Source organism: Channa argus, chromosome 9 (genome assembly GCF_033026475.1).
Source record: "Channa argus isolate prfri chromosome 9, Channa argus male v1.0, whole genome shotgun sequence".
Lineage (NCBI taxonomy): Eukaryota > Metazoa > Chordata > Actinopteri > Anabantiformes > Channidae > Channa > Channa argus.
Genome location: NC_090205.1, coordinates 21419269 through 21436076, shown reverse-complemented (window position 1 = coordinate 21436076; position 16808 = coordinate 21419269). Strand labels below are relative to the sequence as shown.

General features: G+C 38.0%; 1 protein-coding gene across 13 annotated transcripts in view; it reads right to left on the bottom strand.

Annotated features, from left to right (window-relative positions):
* The window catches only part of LOC137132570 (partitioning defective 3 homolog B-like), a 200800-nt gene that overhangs the window by 112448 nt on the left and 71544 nt on the right, over positions 1-16808 (bottom strand). For all 13 annotated transcript variants that reach the window (XM_067515274.1, XM_067515281.1, XM_067515277.1 and 10 more), the window contains 6 exons: positions 14185-14268; positions 12365-12490; positions 8997-9255; positions 8056-8164; positions 6853-6992; positions 6536-6664 (listed from right to left, as the gene is read on the bottom strand). In XM_067515274.1, the coding sequence (XP_067371375.1) occupies positions 6536-6664; positions 6853-6992; positions 8056-8164; positions 8997-9255; positions 12365-12490; positions 14185-14268 (847 nt within the window). The remainder of the gene's footprint in view (positions 1-6535; positions 6665-6852; positions 6993-8055; positions 8165-8996; positions 9256-12364; positions 12491-14184; positions 14269-16808) is intronic.

Genomic DNA, 16808 nt, shown 5'->3' with positions numbered 1-16808 from the left:
CACAGAATGGCTGAGGTAAGTACTTCCAGGGTCATTAATGGCTATGCCTTTGAGTTATGAAAGTAACTGACCAATCAATGACCACTAAGGATGGGCCCCTGATGTCCATTCGCACACCCCCTCTTCTAATGTTCAAAGGCTGTAGCAGAGGCCCACAAAGCACATTCGTACAGAGAGTGATGAGCATTTCCAACCCCCCAAAAAAAGGCAATGAGGACAAAACAAAAACCGAAACTAACCAGAGGGACACTGTGGCAGTTGGGGGTTACCGTGTATGTGGGGACACCCCTATATTGTCAATATGATGTCGGGGGCGGGGAACTGTATCCAGGAATACAGATACAGTACTGCGTGTTCTGAATTTCTGATGCCTAATTCCAAAATGATATGAATGTTCAAGTAGTCGCTTAATAAGCAGGTTCAAATTTAACAAAACTTAACTTGTGCAGACCTCTGCTTGAAATTTAAAGTGTTCCTACTATTTGTTATATTGACAGATAATGTCTTGGATCATTTCCCAATCCCAAACTCCACACTGACAACTTTAGAACTGTTGAACATTCAATATTAAAACTATTATTTAAATATTATTAATAATTTAATTAATATAATTATATAACAATTTCTACTCACGCAGCCAACATCAGATCCCTTACAAAATCCAAATGTCCAAATCTCACATTTTTATGTCGTCGAAAGTGTAGAGTGTTACTGTATGTCTACTCTGTATACTGTACGTCAGCCATACTAACGTTGCCTTTTTGGCACTTAAAAGAAAAGCAATAAAATGCAACTTGTCATTTTTTACATACAATTTTTGTTTGGGTTAAACAATCTGCTACTATTTGGCACAGCAAGCATAACTCCAGCCATATGGACATGAGAGTGGTATCAATCTTCTCATCAGACTTCTGGTAAATAACAAAAAAAGTTTTTTTAGAAAACTCTTATTTTAAGTCCAAGCTGGTTCCAACAAAACAAAGGTTTTATTTGATTAGAGTAAGATCGCTGTCATGTTACGACAACAACCTAGCTGATCCTGAGTGACTCGAACCCACATTTGATATGTATGAGTATGTGTGACGCTCATGTGCTGAGGGCTTTACAACCCAGCAGTGACTTTAGATGATAGGATAATGAAAGAGCTGATAAACCTTCAATAAACAGCACGGAATTGTGAGATGACACAGAGAACCAGTGAGGAAGAGAAGAGAGACATGATACCCTTCTCAGCTGCTCTCCGATGGGATGATGGCAGCTCCTGCAGAGACACCAAGCTGCCAAGGAGGGTGTGTATGCGTGTGTGTGTGGATACAGAGGTCTCTGAGGGTGTAACAGATGGGGGATCTACTGTAGTGATTCTGTGAGGTCACATTGGTGACGATATCAGTGAGATTTTACACACACACACACACACACACACACACACACACACACACGAGACAGCAGACTGCAAGAAAGTGCTCAGACACATGCACACAGTGGTGATGGATGGAGGAAAATCAGAATGAAGAAACTGTTCAATAAAGTTGTTTTGTTTTAAATGTGCTCTGTCACCAGCTGCCAAATGTTTACTGATTTAATATGTTAGTGTGTGTGAGAGGAGCATCTGGCGCTAAGGAGAATGTTTCCTGTTGTGGAAAACAAAGAGAGAGAGACATAGAAGGACTGAAGAAGACTGTCATACAGCCAATCACATACTGGAGGCTAAAAGCAGTGTCACACAATTAGCCAGACTGTTTCACGCCTAAACCTTTCATTCATCCCTTTGTTTTGGTCACGAAGTATGTCTGTAAATGCTCTATATACACATAATCATGTACTGTGTGGCTGTGGCATGGGATTTTTCGATATTGATGTTTTTGTGCTTACAGTGAGGTAAACAGTGAAGCATACAGAATGATGACAAAACCAAAACCTCCTGTGTTCTACCATCCAATCACCAGGCAGCATCATTTTACTGCAGCGGCCAGCATTCAGCTTGCAAAAGTGTGATATAAAAAAACTAAAGCCTCTGATGCATAACAGTAAGAACAGGCATTTTAGTTAGATATGATGCATCTTGTGGCAATAAATATTTAGATTTTTCCTAGGAGGGAGAAATAGTGACTTGGCCTCAAAGAATCTGAATGCTTTCGAAATTTTTGGGGTGGAGAACCCATATCATGTTTTAAAACATCCTGCTTCTCATTTCTACGACTAAACCATTGGATTCTTTACAATCTGTGCTGAACAACTTGCTTATTACATTAAATGAAAGTGTTGTGATGTGATTCACCAGATAAAAATACAAAAATTAAATAAAATACATATATACATATTTGTATATATATACACACACACATATATATATATATAAAATGTGTACAAAATATTAAAAAGAAACAACACAGCAGATTAAAGTATAGTTCTTATATTGTGGAATGTGAATAATTATGATACATGTGGCAGAATAAGTGACTTTGAATAAGTGCACGTGTGTGTGTGTGTTGAGGTGGTGTAATCTCTTTGTTCTACAGCGAGCACACAAGTTAGCAGGCAACACCAGATGGTGGGCTAAATGAGACAACGGAAGAGGGGGAGGAGAACATAGACAAGATCCTTCCATCATTTCATCATCATCCTTCTTCTGTTTCCTCTCTCCTCTCTTTCATAAATACAAACAACCTCTCATAAACCACCACATCAAATTAAAAAACAACAAAAAAAAGTTGCATTACGTGTTTAAAGTCTGTTAAAATATAAGAATATTGGAATTATACCCAAGGTATGGTTTTAAATGTAATTAATGATAAAAGGTTAAAGAAATGAAAACGACTCAGCTATTCTAATCTGCATCCTTATAAACAGGAAAACAACTTCAAAATGCAAAACTTTTTCAACAGCTGATGAGAAATGAAGATGCGCATAGACTGTCAAAGAGACAGTATGCATGCAGAAGAATGCATGTTAGGAAAGTAACTATAAAAAGTCAGAATATGAAAAATAAAATACATTTTACATCATAACAAGAATCATCAAAGCCTCCCCTTAAGCGTATACCATAAGAATTTTGATTTAAAGGTTGTTTTGTTCATTTTAACTCAGCATCAAAAATGAATAAAAGTCATCAGGGAGGATATTCAAAGCAGACAAATATTCATAGCTAAGTCAACATCAATTTTTGGGTCATAAGATTTTGCTGAACAAATATGCCCTCATTTCATCTGGACCAAACTGCTACCCCAGGTGATAAACTTTGAGTGAATTTGGGTTTGGTATGTTGTGGGTACAAACTGCGAGTCAAATAAATAAATAAATAAATAAAAATAAAATATACAATCCAGCACTGTCTGTACACAGATGCAGTGAGAGCTTTAGAGCAAAAGTGGCAGTTGTGTGGAAGTGTTTGTTTTGTGGATATTGCAAAACCTGACAACATGCTAATTAGTGAGGCATAGCAACAGTACTGGTTTGGGGAGGGGGCTGTAGCTCAGTTATTAAGGCAGTGATCCATTGACCTGTGGATCTGTAGGTTGACTCCCGGCCCTTTCTAGCTACATGTCAAACTGTCCATGGGTAAGACACTGAACCCTGGTTGCTCCTGGTGGGTCAGCTTGCATGGCGACCACCATCATCTGTGTGAGTGTTTGTGTGAATGTGAAGAACATTAAAAAGCGCTTTGGATAGAAGCGCTGTATAAGCAGAACATGTACCAATTAGAATTGTTGTGCCTGGTTTCGAAGTGTAAAATCACAAACGGTGTGAAATTCGTAGCTTCCGTACATATTGTACATACTGAATTGGCTTCCTTCACACTGACTCACAAAGATGTTACCTGAAAAATCTACAGGCCAGTCAGCTGTTTCAAACAATAGAGGTCAGAGCACATCACGTGGGAGTTTATATATGGTGCAGTACTCTACACATTTTGGCCTTTACCAACCGCCGGACAGAATTATTGCTGGTCAGAAAAACATCCTGTTAATCTAATCAAGTATTTTTACGACCAACCTGCTGCTATTGTTCATCTCAATCCTAAAAGCCACAATACAGTAAATGTGATTTAATGTGAGGGGGTATAGATAACTACTGTCCGGAAATCCTCTATTTCACATACACACACATGTACCTACTGTACCACACATGTAAAACATCTGGCTCACTATGCAGAACCACAGATGCATTTGTTCTTGAAAACTGAAGGTGTTGACCAAGCACCAACAGCTGTTGAAATTTACAGGAGCGTACTATCTGACAGGAAGAGATGGTAGTTAATGGAAACACTAATCATATCAAAAATAACAGTAATACATTTTTTCTCTCACACACACTGCATAAGCATAACAGTTAAAGCAGCAGTGTGAATGTTTTAGTATAAAATCCTATACATACACACTTACACACACATTAACACTCCCACTGGTCACTTTATTAGGGACACCTTTATAATCTAAAAACTAAAAAAATTATAACATTGTAAAATTCGAATTTATGGCAGAGCTGCTGTATTGGATTGCATTAGATTGTATAGTTGTACCTGTTTCAGTCTTACATCCTACTTACATATAACATCATTCTAAACATCAATTCACTGTAGTCCATCTATACAGGTCACTGTAGTTATGGAGGAACCAGCACCACAGTGGTGTTGATAAAGAAGGAGCAATTACGGCTTTTTACTTGTCCAATCCAAATTCAGTTAAACTCTGACCTTCAAGTCACGAGCTCACTGATCTAACAATCAGGCCACCATTGCCTATGACAATTCATTCACAACATGGCAAATAATCAAATAATCAGTTCTCAACATAAATGTAATAAAGAGTTAGCCCATCGTTTTTTCCCCCACATGTTGGAAATGAAAAATAAATGGGAACGTTCTGCCATTTTCTGTTCAAACTCCATTTCTTACATTAAAAGAGTTCATTGGGAAAGCCTGCTGCATCCAGTGCTGTAAAGGAGGTCAAACCAAATCTATCTTATACACTGCTTTGGACCACTTAATATTTGAACTGGAGAAATAATATAATGCAACAAATTCATGATCACATGCAATAATTTAATAAAATACAGATCAGCTCAAATTTAATCTTATATAGTGAAATTAGTAATAACAAGATGAAAAATACAACTGACCCAAAAATAATAAAGTGACGAGTTACTGCAGGTTTTTTCATTAACCTTGAGAGTTTAAAACAAGGTTTCCGGGAAATAGAAAACACTTTGGTTCTTTCCTAAAAGTTAGCTACAAGGTAACTTTTCTCCATAATTTGGAAGCAATATGATGAAGGACAAGTAAAAAAACTGTTAATGTAGCAAAGAGTAGACACTTGATAAAAGGATAAAAAGTGCAAGTGTTCTGCACCTCTATGAAAACTCTGGACTAGAAATAACACTCACAAATTGATCCTAAACGTTAACACATGTGCACACTCCAGCACACTGCTCCCTTTCCTGTCTGCAGAAACAGAATTTCCTATGGGGCTCAGGGTCACATGCTCATGTCTGTGTGTGGGACTTCCTGGCAGCCATTGAGGAAACATCAGTCGATAAGAGCGGAAAGATGGTAAATGGTTGTTCTTTCTCATTTCTCTTTCTCATTCACCCATTCACACACACACACACCAATTGCAGTGTCTGCCATGCAAGGTTCTCACTTGACGCACCAGGAGCAACTTGGGTTGAGTGTCTTGCACAAGGACACTTTGACATGTAGCCTGGAGGGACCAGGAATGGAACAACTGAACCTGTGCTCCGTAGACAACTGCCTGCCAACTGAGCTACAGCCGCCCACACAAAGGGCAACAGAAACGTAAAATAAGATAGTGAGAGATGGAAAAAGTGATTCAAAGACAAGCGTGATAAGTGTATAGGAGACAAAAGCAAATTAAGCAAAAAGACAAATGGTTTTATAACATTCCAAGAAAGTAAGACCTGTGGTGTTTCTTTCTGTTCTTGGATTGATGTGTATGCAGTAAGTGAGACATAAAAGCTACAGATTTAATGTACAACAAATGTAAAAGCAGACAAAAAGAAAGCATTATCCAAGGGAATGGGTTATTGTGTTGAAGAGCACCTAGCAAGAGGCCAAAAATGTATTAGCTCCACTTAAAACATGGGAATGATAATCATAATTCTCATTTATACATGTGCAGGAGTTAATTATGCGAAGCCATTTAAAAGCATGGAAAGTAGACCAAAGATGAATTAGAGAGGTGTTTATTAATTAAAACAAGACTGAAAAGCAGCAGAAACATTTTAGCACTGAAAGCATTTTTTGAATTACCAATCAAAAGCTTTACAATGGCATCATGTCAAAGAGTGTGTTACAGGATTGCTAGGTTGAAATAAAGGACAGAATGTTGTTAGTTGTCCATGAGCTGTCAATCATCCAGACAAGCCTGTTGATTGGACTGAAAACTGCTAAATTAGAGCTGGAATTGGATTTTGAAAATAAAAACAATGGTGTAGCAGAGTATCTTTAGGTGAACACCAGTTAACTGAAAAGCCATCTTTTACTGGGTGACAATCCAGGATCCTGATTGGTTCTTACCATCTCTCTAGGCAGGAACATGTCTTCCTGCCGTAGAACCAAAAGACACACACTATCTCCCTGTCGCGTGCTGCGTAGCATAGACACCAACTCCTCTTGGCCCACTCCTGTGATGTCCACACCATTGACCTACACACAAACACACAGCAAGTTAAAACACTGCCATTACCAGCATTTCCCTTGTCCCTACTGCACTAAATGTTCAATGTTTTTTACGCCTTGCATTTTTGTACACATCATCAGATAATGCACAACACAGGATTATAGTGATGATTCATTGAAATGCAATGAATTAAACAACATCAGCGGTACTGTGCCTCTAGTATGCGGTCTCCAGACTGCAGGCGGCCATCTTTGACAGCTGCTCCACGTGGCAGAATGTTTTTAACGAGGATAGGACCTGGGCCGTGCACTGAAGAATCTCTGGTTACCACAGTAAAACCAAGACCTTCAGGACCTAGATATACACATAATAAATCCCACACAGAGAAAGAATGTAACAGGTGAGGTGCAATACAAAAGGACAAGTAAAACTTCCAGGTAAATCAAAACACATTTACAGCCATTGACGCCTGACTCTGTATTCATCTTCTATTGACTTCAATGGTAAAAATGTCTTATATATCTGCTGTTACTTACACACACACACACGTGCAATCCAATACCCCCTAAACTAATTCTAAGAACTTCAACACAATAATGTTGACTCAGCTCCTGACTACAAAGTGTTATAATTTAAAGCCTTAGGATATTGTGTGTCACTTTAAACCCTTTAGCTATAGCTGCTGCTACAGCGCCTGCAGGTGTGCAGGTTTTAAAAGTGGGTTCAGTTGTGGGGCAGAGTGGAGAAAAGGGAAAAGAGAAAAGGATGAGGAAAAGGTAAAAGAGGAATGGGTGTAACAAAGCAAAAATGCAGGGTGAATGTTCTGGAAAGACCTGCGATGAAGATTAAACCAGTAATCAGGGAATAACTTCTGCAACACACAGACGCACACACAAGAATGAGTGTGCAAGTGCTCACTAACATGTATGCATGTACAAAAATGACCACACACAGACAGAGAGACTGGTTGTGTGTTTTATAGACCTCATTTATTCTGGTCTCCTTAGCAGAGCCAAGTCAGCAGTTTGGTCCAGTATCAATTCATATCAGCAGAAATGAACAGATCAATAAAGACTTAATAGACCCTGAAGAGAGGGAATCAGGAAGATGGAGAGCGGAAGGGTGAGGAAGAGGAAGAGGAAGGAGACTGAGCCAGAGAACAGAGATTTAAGAAATAAGTACAGCGACAGCAGAAGCTGGTCAATAATATACAGTGCATTCATAAAATGTCAAGAGACAGTGATTGTGAGATAAAACAAAATCAAGAAAAAAAAGGATTACATTTAAAAGGCAGGAGAAAATTTAACCTTAATACAAAGGGAGGTGTAGTGCTCCTAAAATATTTCTACCCATAAGTAACATAGCTATTAGCGCTCAGAACAAGTATGAGTGAGGCTTTGAGGCAGGTCTTACTCACCTTTCTTTAAATCTATCCTCAGTTTTCGTCCGCCTTTCTTATTGGTTACCAAGCTGGAGATGGCAGGACTTTTCTTAAGAAGCGGGCTCTCACTCCTTCCCTTCGGGGTCTAGGTTAAAAAAGTAGAACACTGAAATCATTTTTAAACAACTAAACTGCATAAGAAAAAAATAAGGCTACAAGGGAGGACATCCAAAGCAGCTTAACCATTGAAATATGACGTCTTTTTTGACGTAAATTTTTTCTGTGATGTGTGGAATACAGCTACTTTATTCATAAGAACTATTTGAAAAGTGAAGTTATATTTGTAACACAGATTAACAGGCACATCTGATCATTAACATGAACCATTACTCATTGAATTGAAAAGTGTTGTATGGACTCCTTATTAAAAATGAAATGGAAGAATTACATAAGGTTCATGCATATGTCAACCTTAGATGTCAACCTTAGTATGTGTAGTATGTATTTGTACTACATGTATTGAAGTGGTAGAAACAGACAAAATGAAGTGAAGCCCTGTAATGTGTTTCTACATTCTCAATCCAAAAAAACTACTTTGTTTTAAAAATTAAATAACATGTTTATCTCTGTTGCTAAGTAACTAGCGCCTATGTGCCAGCTGTTTTTCACATGTCCGCCGTGTCACCATGGTGATGCTGATAATGCAATTACACTACGTGTTAATACGTGTGAATAAGAAATACTGTATGGTTATAGCAAAAAGGCAGAAACCAAGTTACAAATAATGTTCATACAGTATAAACTAAACATTCTAGCAAAGTGCAAAGTCAAAAATCATAAAAATACGGGATGTGTCTCTAGAGCACTGGCATTAGACTTGTATGTTCTATAACAAAGTTTGTAGTCAGCACTTACTCAGCTGTGCCAAAGCACCAAAGTCAAACAGTTTCTTGTTATCTTGGAGCAGAGCAACTTACACTGCCAGCAGCTTCCAGAGTGGCAGCTTCCTCTGCCAATCGTGTGCTTGGATTCTCAGGGGGCTTAAACACAGGTTTGGCTTTTACAGGCGGTGGAGGCTCTTTGGTCTTGGTGCTTAGGGGGCTGTTGTCAAGACTAGCACTGTTGCCAAACAGCTGACCAATCAGACTCTTCTCATAGCGTTCTCTGTTGGATGAGGGAACCACTTCCAAGCGAACAACTGGGGAATGCATTGCCTGACGAAACACCTCCTGGGCTCTGAAGAGAAAAAGAGAGAAAGAAAGACAGAAGAAATAAGACTAATGGTTTTGTTCAACAAGTCAGCAGAGTTTTGAATAACATGCATTTCCTATATTGTATACGCATTTAACACAAAAAGGAATAATGCCATTGCTCAGATTACATACAATGTGTAGATAGTACCCTTGGATAAGTAATAGGAAAAGAAAAATATACCCGGTACAACATAGATGATAAAAATAAGAAATCCTGGTAAATATGTGTGGAGATTTATAGTCCTCCAGGTTATGGTTATGCCAAATGTATATGTTCTGTGACAACTACACTTGCTTAAAATGTTTGAACATGTTTTAACTCTCACCCAAAATATTACTTCAGAACTGGACTGAAATGAGGTGATGTATGAACCACATTCAAAAGTTTTAGTCAAGTCCAAGTAAACAACAGTGATTTAAAATACAGCCTATTTTAGACACATGTAGTTTAACAAATTTCATTTACAAAACCAATTCAAAAAAAGTTGGGATGATGTGTGAAATGTAAATAAAAAGAGAACAAATCTCATCAAACCATATTTTATTCACAATAGAACATAAACAACATATCAGATTTTGATACTGAGACTTTTTACCATTTCATGGAAAATATTAGCTCATTTTGAATTTGATAGCAGCGACACATCTCAAAAAAGTCTGGACTGCACAGGCCAGTTCAGCATCCGGACTCTTCTCCTGCGAAGCCATGCTTTTATAATGGATGCAGTATGTGGTTTAGCATTGTCTTGCTGAAATATGCAAGACCTTCCCTGAAAGAGACGTTGTCTCGATGGGAGCTTATGTTGCTCTAAAACCTCTATGTACTTTTCAGCATTGATGGAGCCTTTCCAGATGTGTAAGCTGCCCACACCATAGGCACTAATTCACCCCATACCATCAGAGATGCAGGCTTTTTAACTGTTCACTGATAACAATCTGGACGGTGCCTCTCCTCTTTTATCCACAGGACACAGCGTCCATGGTTTCCACAAAGAATTTATATATGTATGATACTGACCTGTTGACAATTATCCTAATTAGTTTTCTAATGCTCCTCAAATAGTTTTTTTATTTGCAGCAATTACTTTTCCAGCTTTTTTTTTGCCCCTGGTTCAACTTCTTTGAGATTTTTTTTCCATGAAATAGTAAAATGTTTGTGAATATGTTTTGTTGTGTGAAAAAATGTGTTTTTATATACATGTGAACAATGTGCACCTTTAAAAAAACAACTGAATAAAAAAATTTTACAAAATCAAATCCATTAAATTAAACACATAATGTGAGAACTGTCAAATATGTGACTTCAACAACTAGTCCAAAAATATGCATTAATGTACCTGTCATTCATTATTATAATGTATATGCTTTGTACTGTTTTAATCTGTATCTCTATCTATTTATTCAGGTTTCAGTAGTTATGTCTAGGGCCTTAGATTCTCTGTTGCTGGTTTTATGTTCACAGACCTCAAAAGAGAAGCAGCCCACAAGTGTAACACCTGTACAGTAAGCTATTATAGTCTCATGATATATTAAGACAAACATTATGAAGATAATTAGTTTATATGAGATTATACTAAGTAAGTTACGGGGACCATTGTGTCAGGCATAATTGGTAACCACCATCATTCAAGTCTGATAAGTAACCAAGAAAATCCAGTTTATTTAGATTTAATTGGATTAAACTCATATTGTGTTCTACCTAAATTATTAGTACATGTATAATGACCTAAATGCTTCCGTAACTAGGGACTATGTATAGAAAGTCGTGTGTGCTTCATAATAGATCCTGTATGTAATGAAATTAATTGAACATTTAACAGCTATAGTTACACTAATAACCCAAAACAATAAATCCACCTTGTTGTTTTAGCGGACAGAGGACAGCGTGCCCAAATAGTCTGGAGCTACGCACAACGTGGTCCTGGGTTTAAACCCACAAGCTGACTGGTCCCTTTCTATGGTTAACATCCCCTGTGTGTGTGTGTGTGTGTGTGTGTGTGTGTGTGTGTGTGTGTGTGTGTGTGTGTGTGTGCGCGCACATGTGTGGGAATTGTTTCTGAGATTAAATATACACCTGTCTTTTAACAATAGATGCAAACCCCTCCAGTGATAATCCCTTTACCTACAGTACAGCATAAAATACCTCACATATAATCTTATTACCTCACTCAATTCTGGACTAGGGCTATTGTGTAAGCTTGTGTAGACAATGTAATGTGTTATTATATCCACATCAGTCATTGTAATCTATGGCAATCTCTTGTACAGGTGTCCTTTGTCGTTTTAATGTTCTGTAATCGTGTTACAGGTGCTTCAATAGTACAGTATGCAAACTTGACTCAGAAACATCTTGTGTGAAATGAGTCTTGAACAAATCTTTCCGCAGAGAAAAGACAGAGAATACACAGACACACAAAGGATACCTCCAAGAGACACAGATGTATGTAGATGAATTTCAAAGTAACACTCCAAACATCTGCCAAGTGTCTTTTCTGCTGTGATAGGAGCCGTTTGACAAAGGAACAAGAAACAAGAGACACAAAAGCAGGGAAACGAGTAACAAAGATGGGCCAGACTTAACTCCAAAAGTTTCAAACATTAACTCTAATTACATGTAGACACTTATACCCTGTTTTCCATTTCTTATAATAATGTAGGTGACACATCTGCAACATCAGAGTAAATTATTTAGGTGTTCAAACCTACATATATAATGACTAGTGTATTCTATAGCAGTGCGGGCAGACAAGGTTTGACCTTTACTATCAATTTGTTTGGGGAAAAGGTTTATTTTCGCAGGTTTACTTGACATAATGTGGGAGAAATGCATGTTGTACAAACATCCACGCATCAACAAAAAATATGAATTAATAAAGTCAATCAAACAAACCCTTCAATGGCCATGATTGCAGAGCACTGCCATTTGTCACTATACTCTATAATATTTTTTAGCAGAGAAGCAAAATGTGAGCAGTTAAATTATATAATGCACAGATTTATTCTTTTTTGTTCCATGGGATGTGCTTTGTAGCTAATGAACTCATCTCTGAGGCATTTTGATCTATGCCCAGCACAGAGAGTGTTGCACTTACTGATTAAACGTCTTATCCATAAGATCTGTGTTGTTGATCTTGACGATGCACTCATCCTCTTGGAATAAACCCTCCTTTCTTGAGCGACTCTCTTCCTCCACACCACGTATGTAGAGACCAAGAGACCTGACAGAGGGTGCACCATGAAAAGAAAGATGTTACATATGCTTGGGCATGCTCCCACCAATTCTGCAGTTATTTTATCCTTGTATACATTTGTGCATGTACACAGACATGTGTGCGTAAAAGAAGTCCACAGTGACCACACGTATACACATGTCAGATATATCCTGTGACTGTCAATGTTGCTGTAAATTTCTATCCTGGCTTATAAAATGCAACATTAACTGATAAAAGCCAGCTTGGGAGCACAGCGGTCAACATTTGATTAGTTGATAACAAGACTGAGAGGTAGAGTAACACAGACATCCCAGAAAACACCAGAGGTGTTCCATTAGTCAAGTACATATAAACAAGATGAGCGGACATGTAGATTATACATAATAAATAGATAGGTGGAGAAATGGATATAAATTTACACACTTAGACACTTAGATGGTAGAAAAGACTAGATGCCAATTGTAGTACCCTTAGTCCAAAACCCCCACTATTTCCTCACTAAAACACACCTCAACAAAGCAGAGATGATGACAATAATCCACAAAAGATTTCAGCAGAAAACAAATTAAGTAAGATTAAGAGGCAAAAGATATTACAGAAATGATATACTGTAAGAAATGATAGTGAATGGACGAAAGAGACAGAGGATGTTACCATGAAAGAGGATGAGAGAACAAAAAACAGAGGGCTAAATGAGGAGAGAGAGCAAGAGAGAGGAACCTAAGCAGGAGAGTGATGGGGTCAGGTGAGTCATGAGAACAGCCATAAAAACACATCCTGTGTAGTTTAGGAAATCCCAAATCCACTGTCTAGCAGTCACACACCCAAATAAATGGATAACTGAGAGGAAAGCATGGGGCTTTTTGTGTTTATTTTTTGCCATTGTACTGTATGTGTGAATGTGTGTGCATGTATGTGTATGAAGTCCCTACATTTGTGTGCTTGCAGTGAAAGTGTAGAACAGAATTACAATAATATAAAGTAAAACCTTTAGGCACATGTGAAAAAATGCTTTGACTTGAGGATTCTTTCAAAGTTAATGTTACTAAATAATGTAACTAAATACAGTAAATGGTGTGACCACTCAACTGTAGTTCTCCTTCATACATGTAGTCCCACTCTGACTTCATGATGCAGAGTTAAGGACTCAGAAGGAACCAGACCATCTGTTGCAGGAATTCTCCCTCCTGCTTAATCTGGAGAATGTGTTTCTGGGACTTATCACATGGCATCACGTGATATATAAGGATCTGCCTGTGCTTCTTAGCACTCAAGTGACAAATCCTGAACTTTGCAGAAGTGCAGTCTTACATCTACAAAACCTTGACCTAGCAGACATTCATTATTGTACTAGTGCTTTTTATAGAGCTTCAGTACAGTAAATATCAGAGTCCTTGTTTTGGCAATTTGGTGAGTAACATGCCTTTGTATCTGCACAAGAGGTGCAAGATTTTAACAAAGACCATATATGTCCAGAATTATCACAACTCTAGATGTTTATTAAACACATATGTGAAACTGAAACGGTTGTGACTTATCTAAAGTGCATACAGTGCTTGAGAGTCCTGTAATGTTAGCATGTATTGTAATTGATAAATTATCAATTTTTGAGGATAAATGGCAGAAATTGAGCTTTAGCACGTTTTATTTTTTGTGTGTGTGTCTGTTTTTGTATGAACGACTGCTTAAACGCAACTTACCGTCCACTGAACGATGAGCAGTAAGGAACTACGTGGATTCCCAAAGGACTGTCCTCTCCTAGGATCTCCACTGTTCTGGTCAGGCTACACACATGCACGCACACACACACAAATTCAATCAGTAAGAGATAAACAAGATATGTAATACTACTATAATAGTATACAGATACAAGTCAATGCTAAAATAATGGGAAGCTTTGACTCAGCCGAACTACTGGATAAGAGCTGGCAGTGTTTTAAAACAGGCTTATTGCATCTGTCATAAAATTATTCAATTCTGTTGTAGTTAAGGAGAATGTTGATCCCAGCATACAGAATATTCAAGACGATAATTTAAGTCTAAGAACATGCTTGTGACAGAACACAGAACTGTAAAAATTATCCTACATATACAGAGACACATAACTACAAAAACACACAAGGAAATGTGTCTTCTGACATATGATTTTGAAAAGAAACTATCCTAAACCCCTTTCACACATGCACTGGAAATCTGACATTTTCTGACTTTGTCTGGAGGGGGTGTATGTGTGAACGCAAATGTCGGGATTGATATTATCTGGTATTTATCTGGACTTTCAAGCCCTCTAGTACAATGTCCGTAATATGTGCGGAAGCTTATGCGTGTGTTACATGTGTGAAACGCAACTCCAGAGAATGTCCAAGGCTGATTTCTCCTGACATTGCCTGAAGCTTATCAGTTTCTATGGACACATTTATTGTAGTAAAAATACTTCTTTGTTCAGTGCTTAATCCATATCTGTGAACCCAGCCTGCCTTGTGAAGGGAATGCGAACACTATTCAAAGTCAACAAAACTGTAGGGTGCTGTGTGTTCATGCATGTTGGTTTAAAACTTTTTCAAGACATTCATATCTATGGGTTTCTTCCTCTTTCAATCTCTCAGTGTCTCTGTCTAGTCTGGCATTTTCAAGTGTGTGTCTGGTTTACATTCTGTCTGTATTTTAATATGAGTCTTTGTTTGTTTGATTAGTTTATCTATCAGAGCACAGCCAATCCTCCCCTGACCTTCTCTCTGGTGCCTGTGTGTGGTTTTTTTTCTAAGTGAGTTTGTCTGTACTTAGTTTTATGCTCTTCAGTTGTACCCACCTTTCTATCTCTAATTCTGTCTACTCATTATGTTTCTCCTCCCTCTCCACAGACCATTCATCCATCCCGAAACCCCAATGAACTGATAGCAGAACAGATGCTGGTGAAACCCCAGAGAGAAGCTGGTTGATGGTGGTGGGTAGGAACAGAGGAGAGATGCAACATGTAAAACTTAGTTCTCCTTGTCTGTCTCTGTCCCTCTCCCATCAGATCCAAAGCTGATGCTGTCTCATTGTCACTCAGCAAATATGAGTTAATCCAGACAATAGAAAAGAAGGGAGTGTATGAGGGCAGAGGAGAGAAGAATACAAGGCCAGAGGAGGAAGACAGACAGTGAAAAGAAAGAGAATGCTATAGCAGTGAATCCAAAAAGTCAATGGGTTTTTGACTCAGTTTGGTTAAACGAGTTCATGTTTTAGTTACATGGTTTAGTTACATGTTTTATTCTGCAGCTTAAAATCCATCACTAATTACCCCATTCATCATTTTTTTAAACCTTTACATGTCCTAAAAAGGTGGCTGCTCACAAGTCATTTAATAGGACTACAAAGGTTGTTAGGAACACTGAATATTATTACATCAAACATGGTCACTCACCTATTTAGCATTCTGTGGTTAATGCCTTGCTGGATTGCTGCAAACAGGCTTTTATAGAGGCAACTATTTTATGCTACATTTCCAGCAATAGCTGTAGCTGGTGGATTTTGGCTGTGTTGGTTTCTTGTGTCTCCTTAAGTAATCCCAGACTGGCTTGATGATGTTTAGATAAGAGCTCTGTGGGGACTGTACCGTCTGTTGCAGCGCTTCTTGACTTACTGCATCAAGACATAGTTCTTCTTACTCTGGCTGTATATTTGGGCCTGTCATCATACTGCACAATTAATCTGGGACCAGTCAGATCCACTTCGGAAAGGCATTGCAAGCTGGATAAGATTCTATAGTTTAAAGGGACTAAAACCATCATAAAGCATGTGTATTGTGATGAACAGCAAACTAAATATACACTCACTGGCCACTTTATAAGTTACACCTGTACAATCTAACACAAGCCAATACAGCAGCTCTGTCGTGGAGTGTTACTAAAATTTTAAACACCCTAAATAAAATTGAAAAAAATTTAGAACCAACTCGTCTTACCGTATAATGGACTGCAGTACAAATCCACCACACACTTATGACCTCAATAATAAACAGGGAGAATTATAACCTTTTTGACAGTTTTAACTTAAAAATTACATTGCATTGTACAGGTGTATTGTACAGATTGTACAGATAGAGCTAGTATGGAGAATATGGAATTGGAACAGAGTACAAGAGACTATGCCAACAATAATGCTAATGCTAATGCTAACCAGCACCTACCTGAGTAGCTATTAAACAGTTGTTGACATATTCCAGTCTTTACATTGGTGGGCTAAACAACCAACTTTGCTATCTTTAGATCAACACTGTTATAATATCATACTATAGTGTATATAGGATGAGCACAAATGAAAAGAATGAGAAAATAGAAGG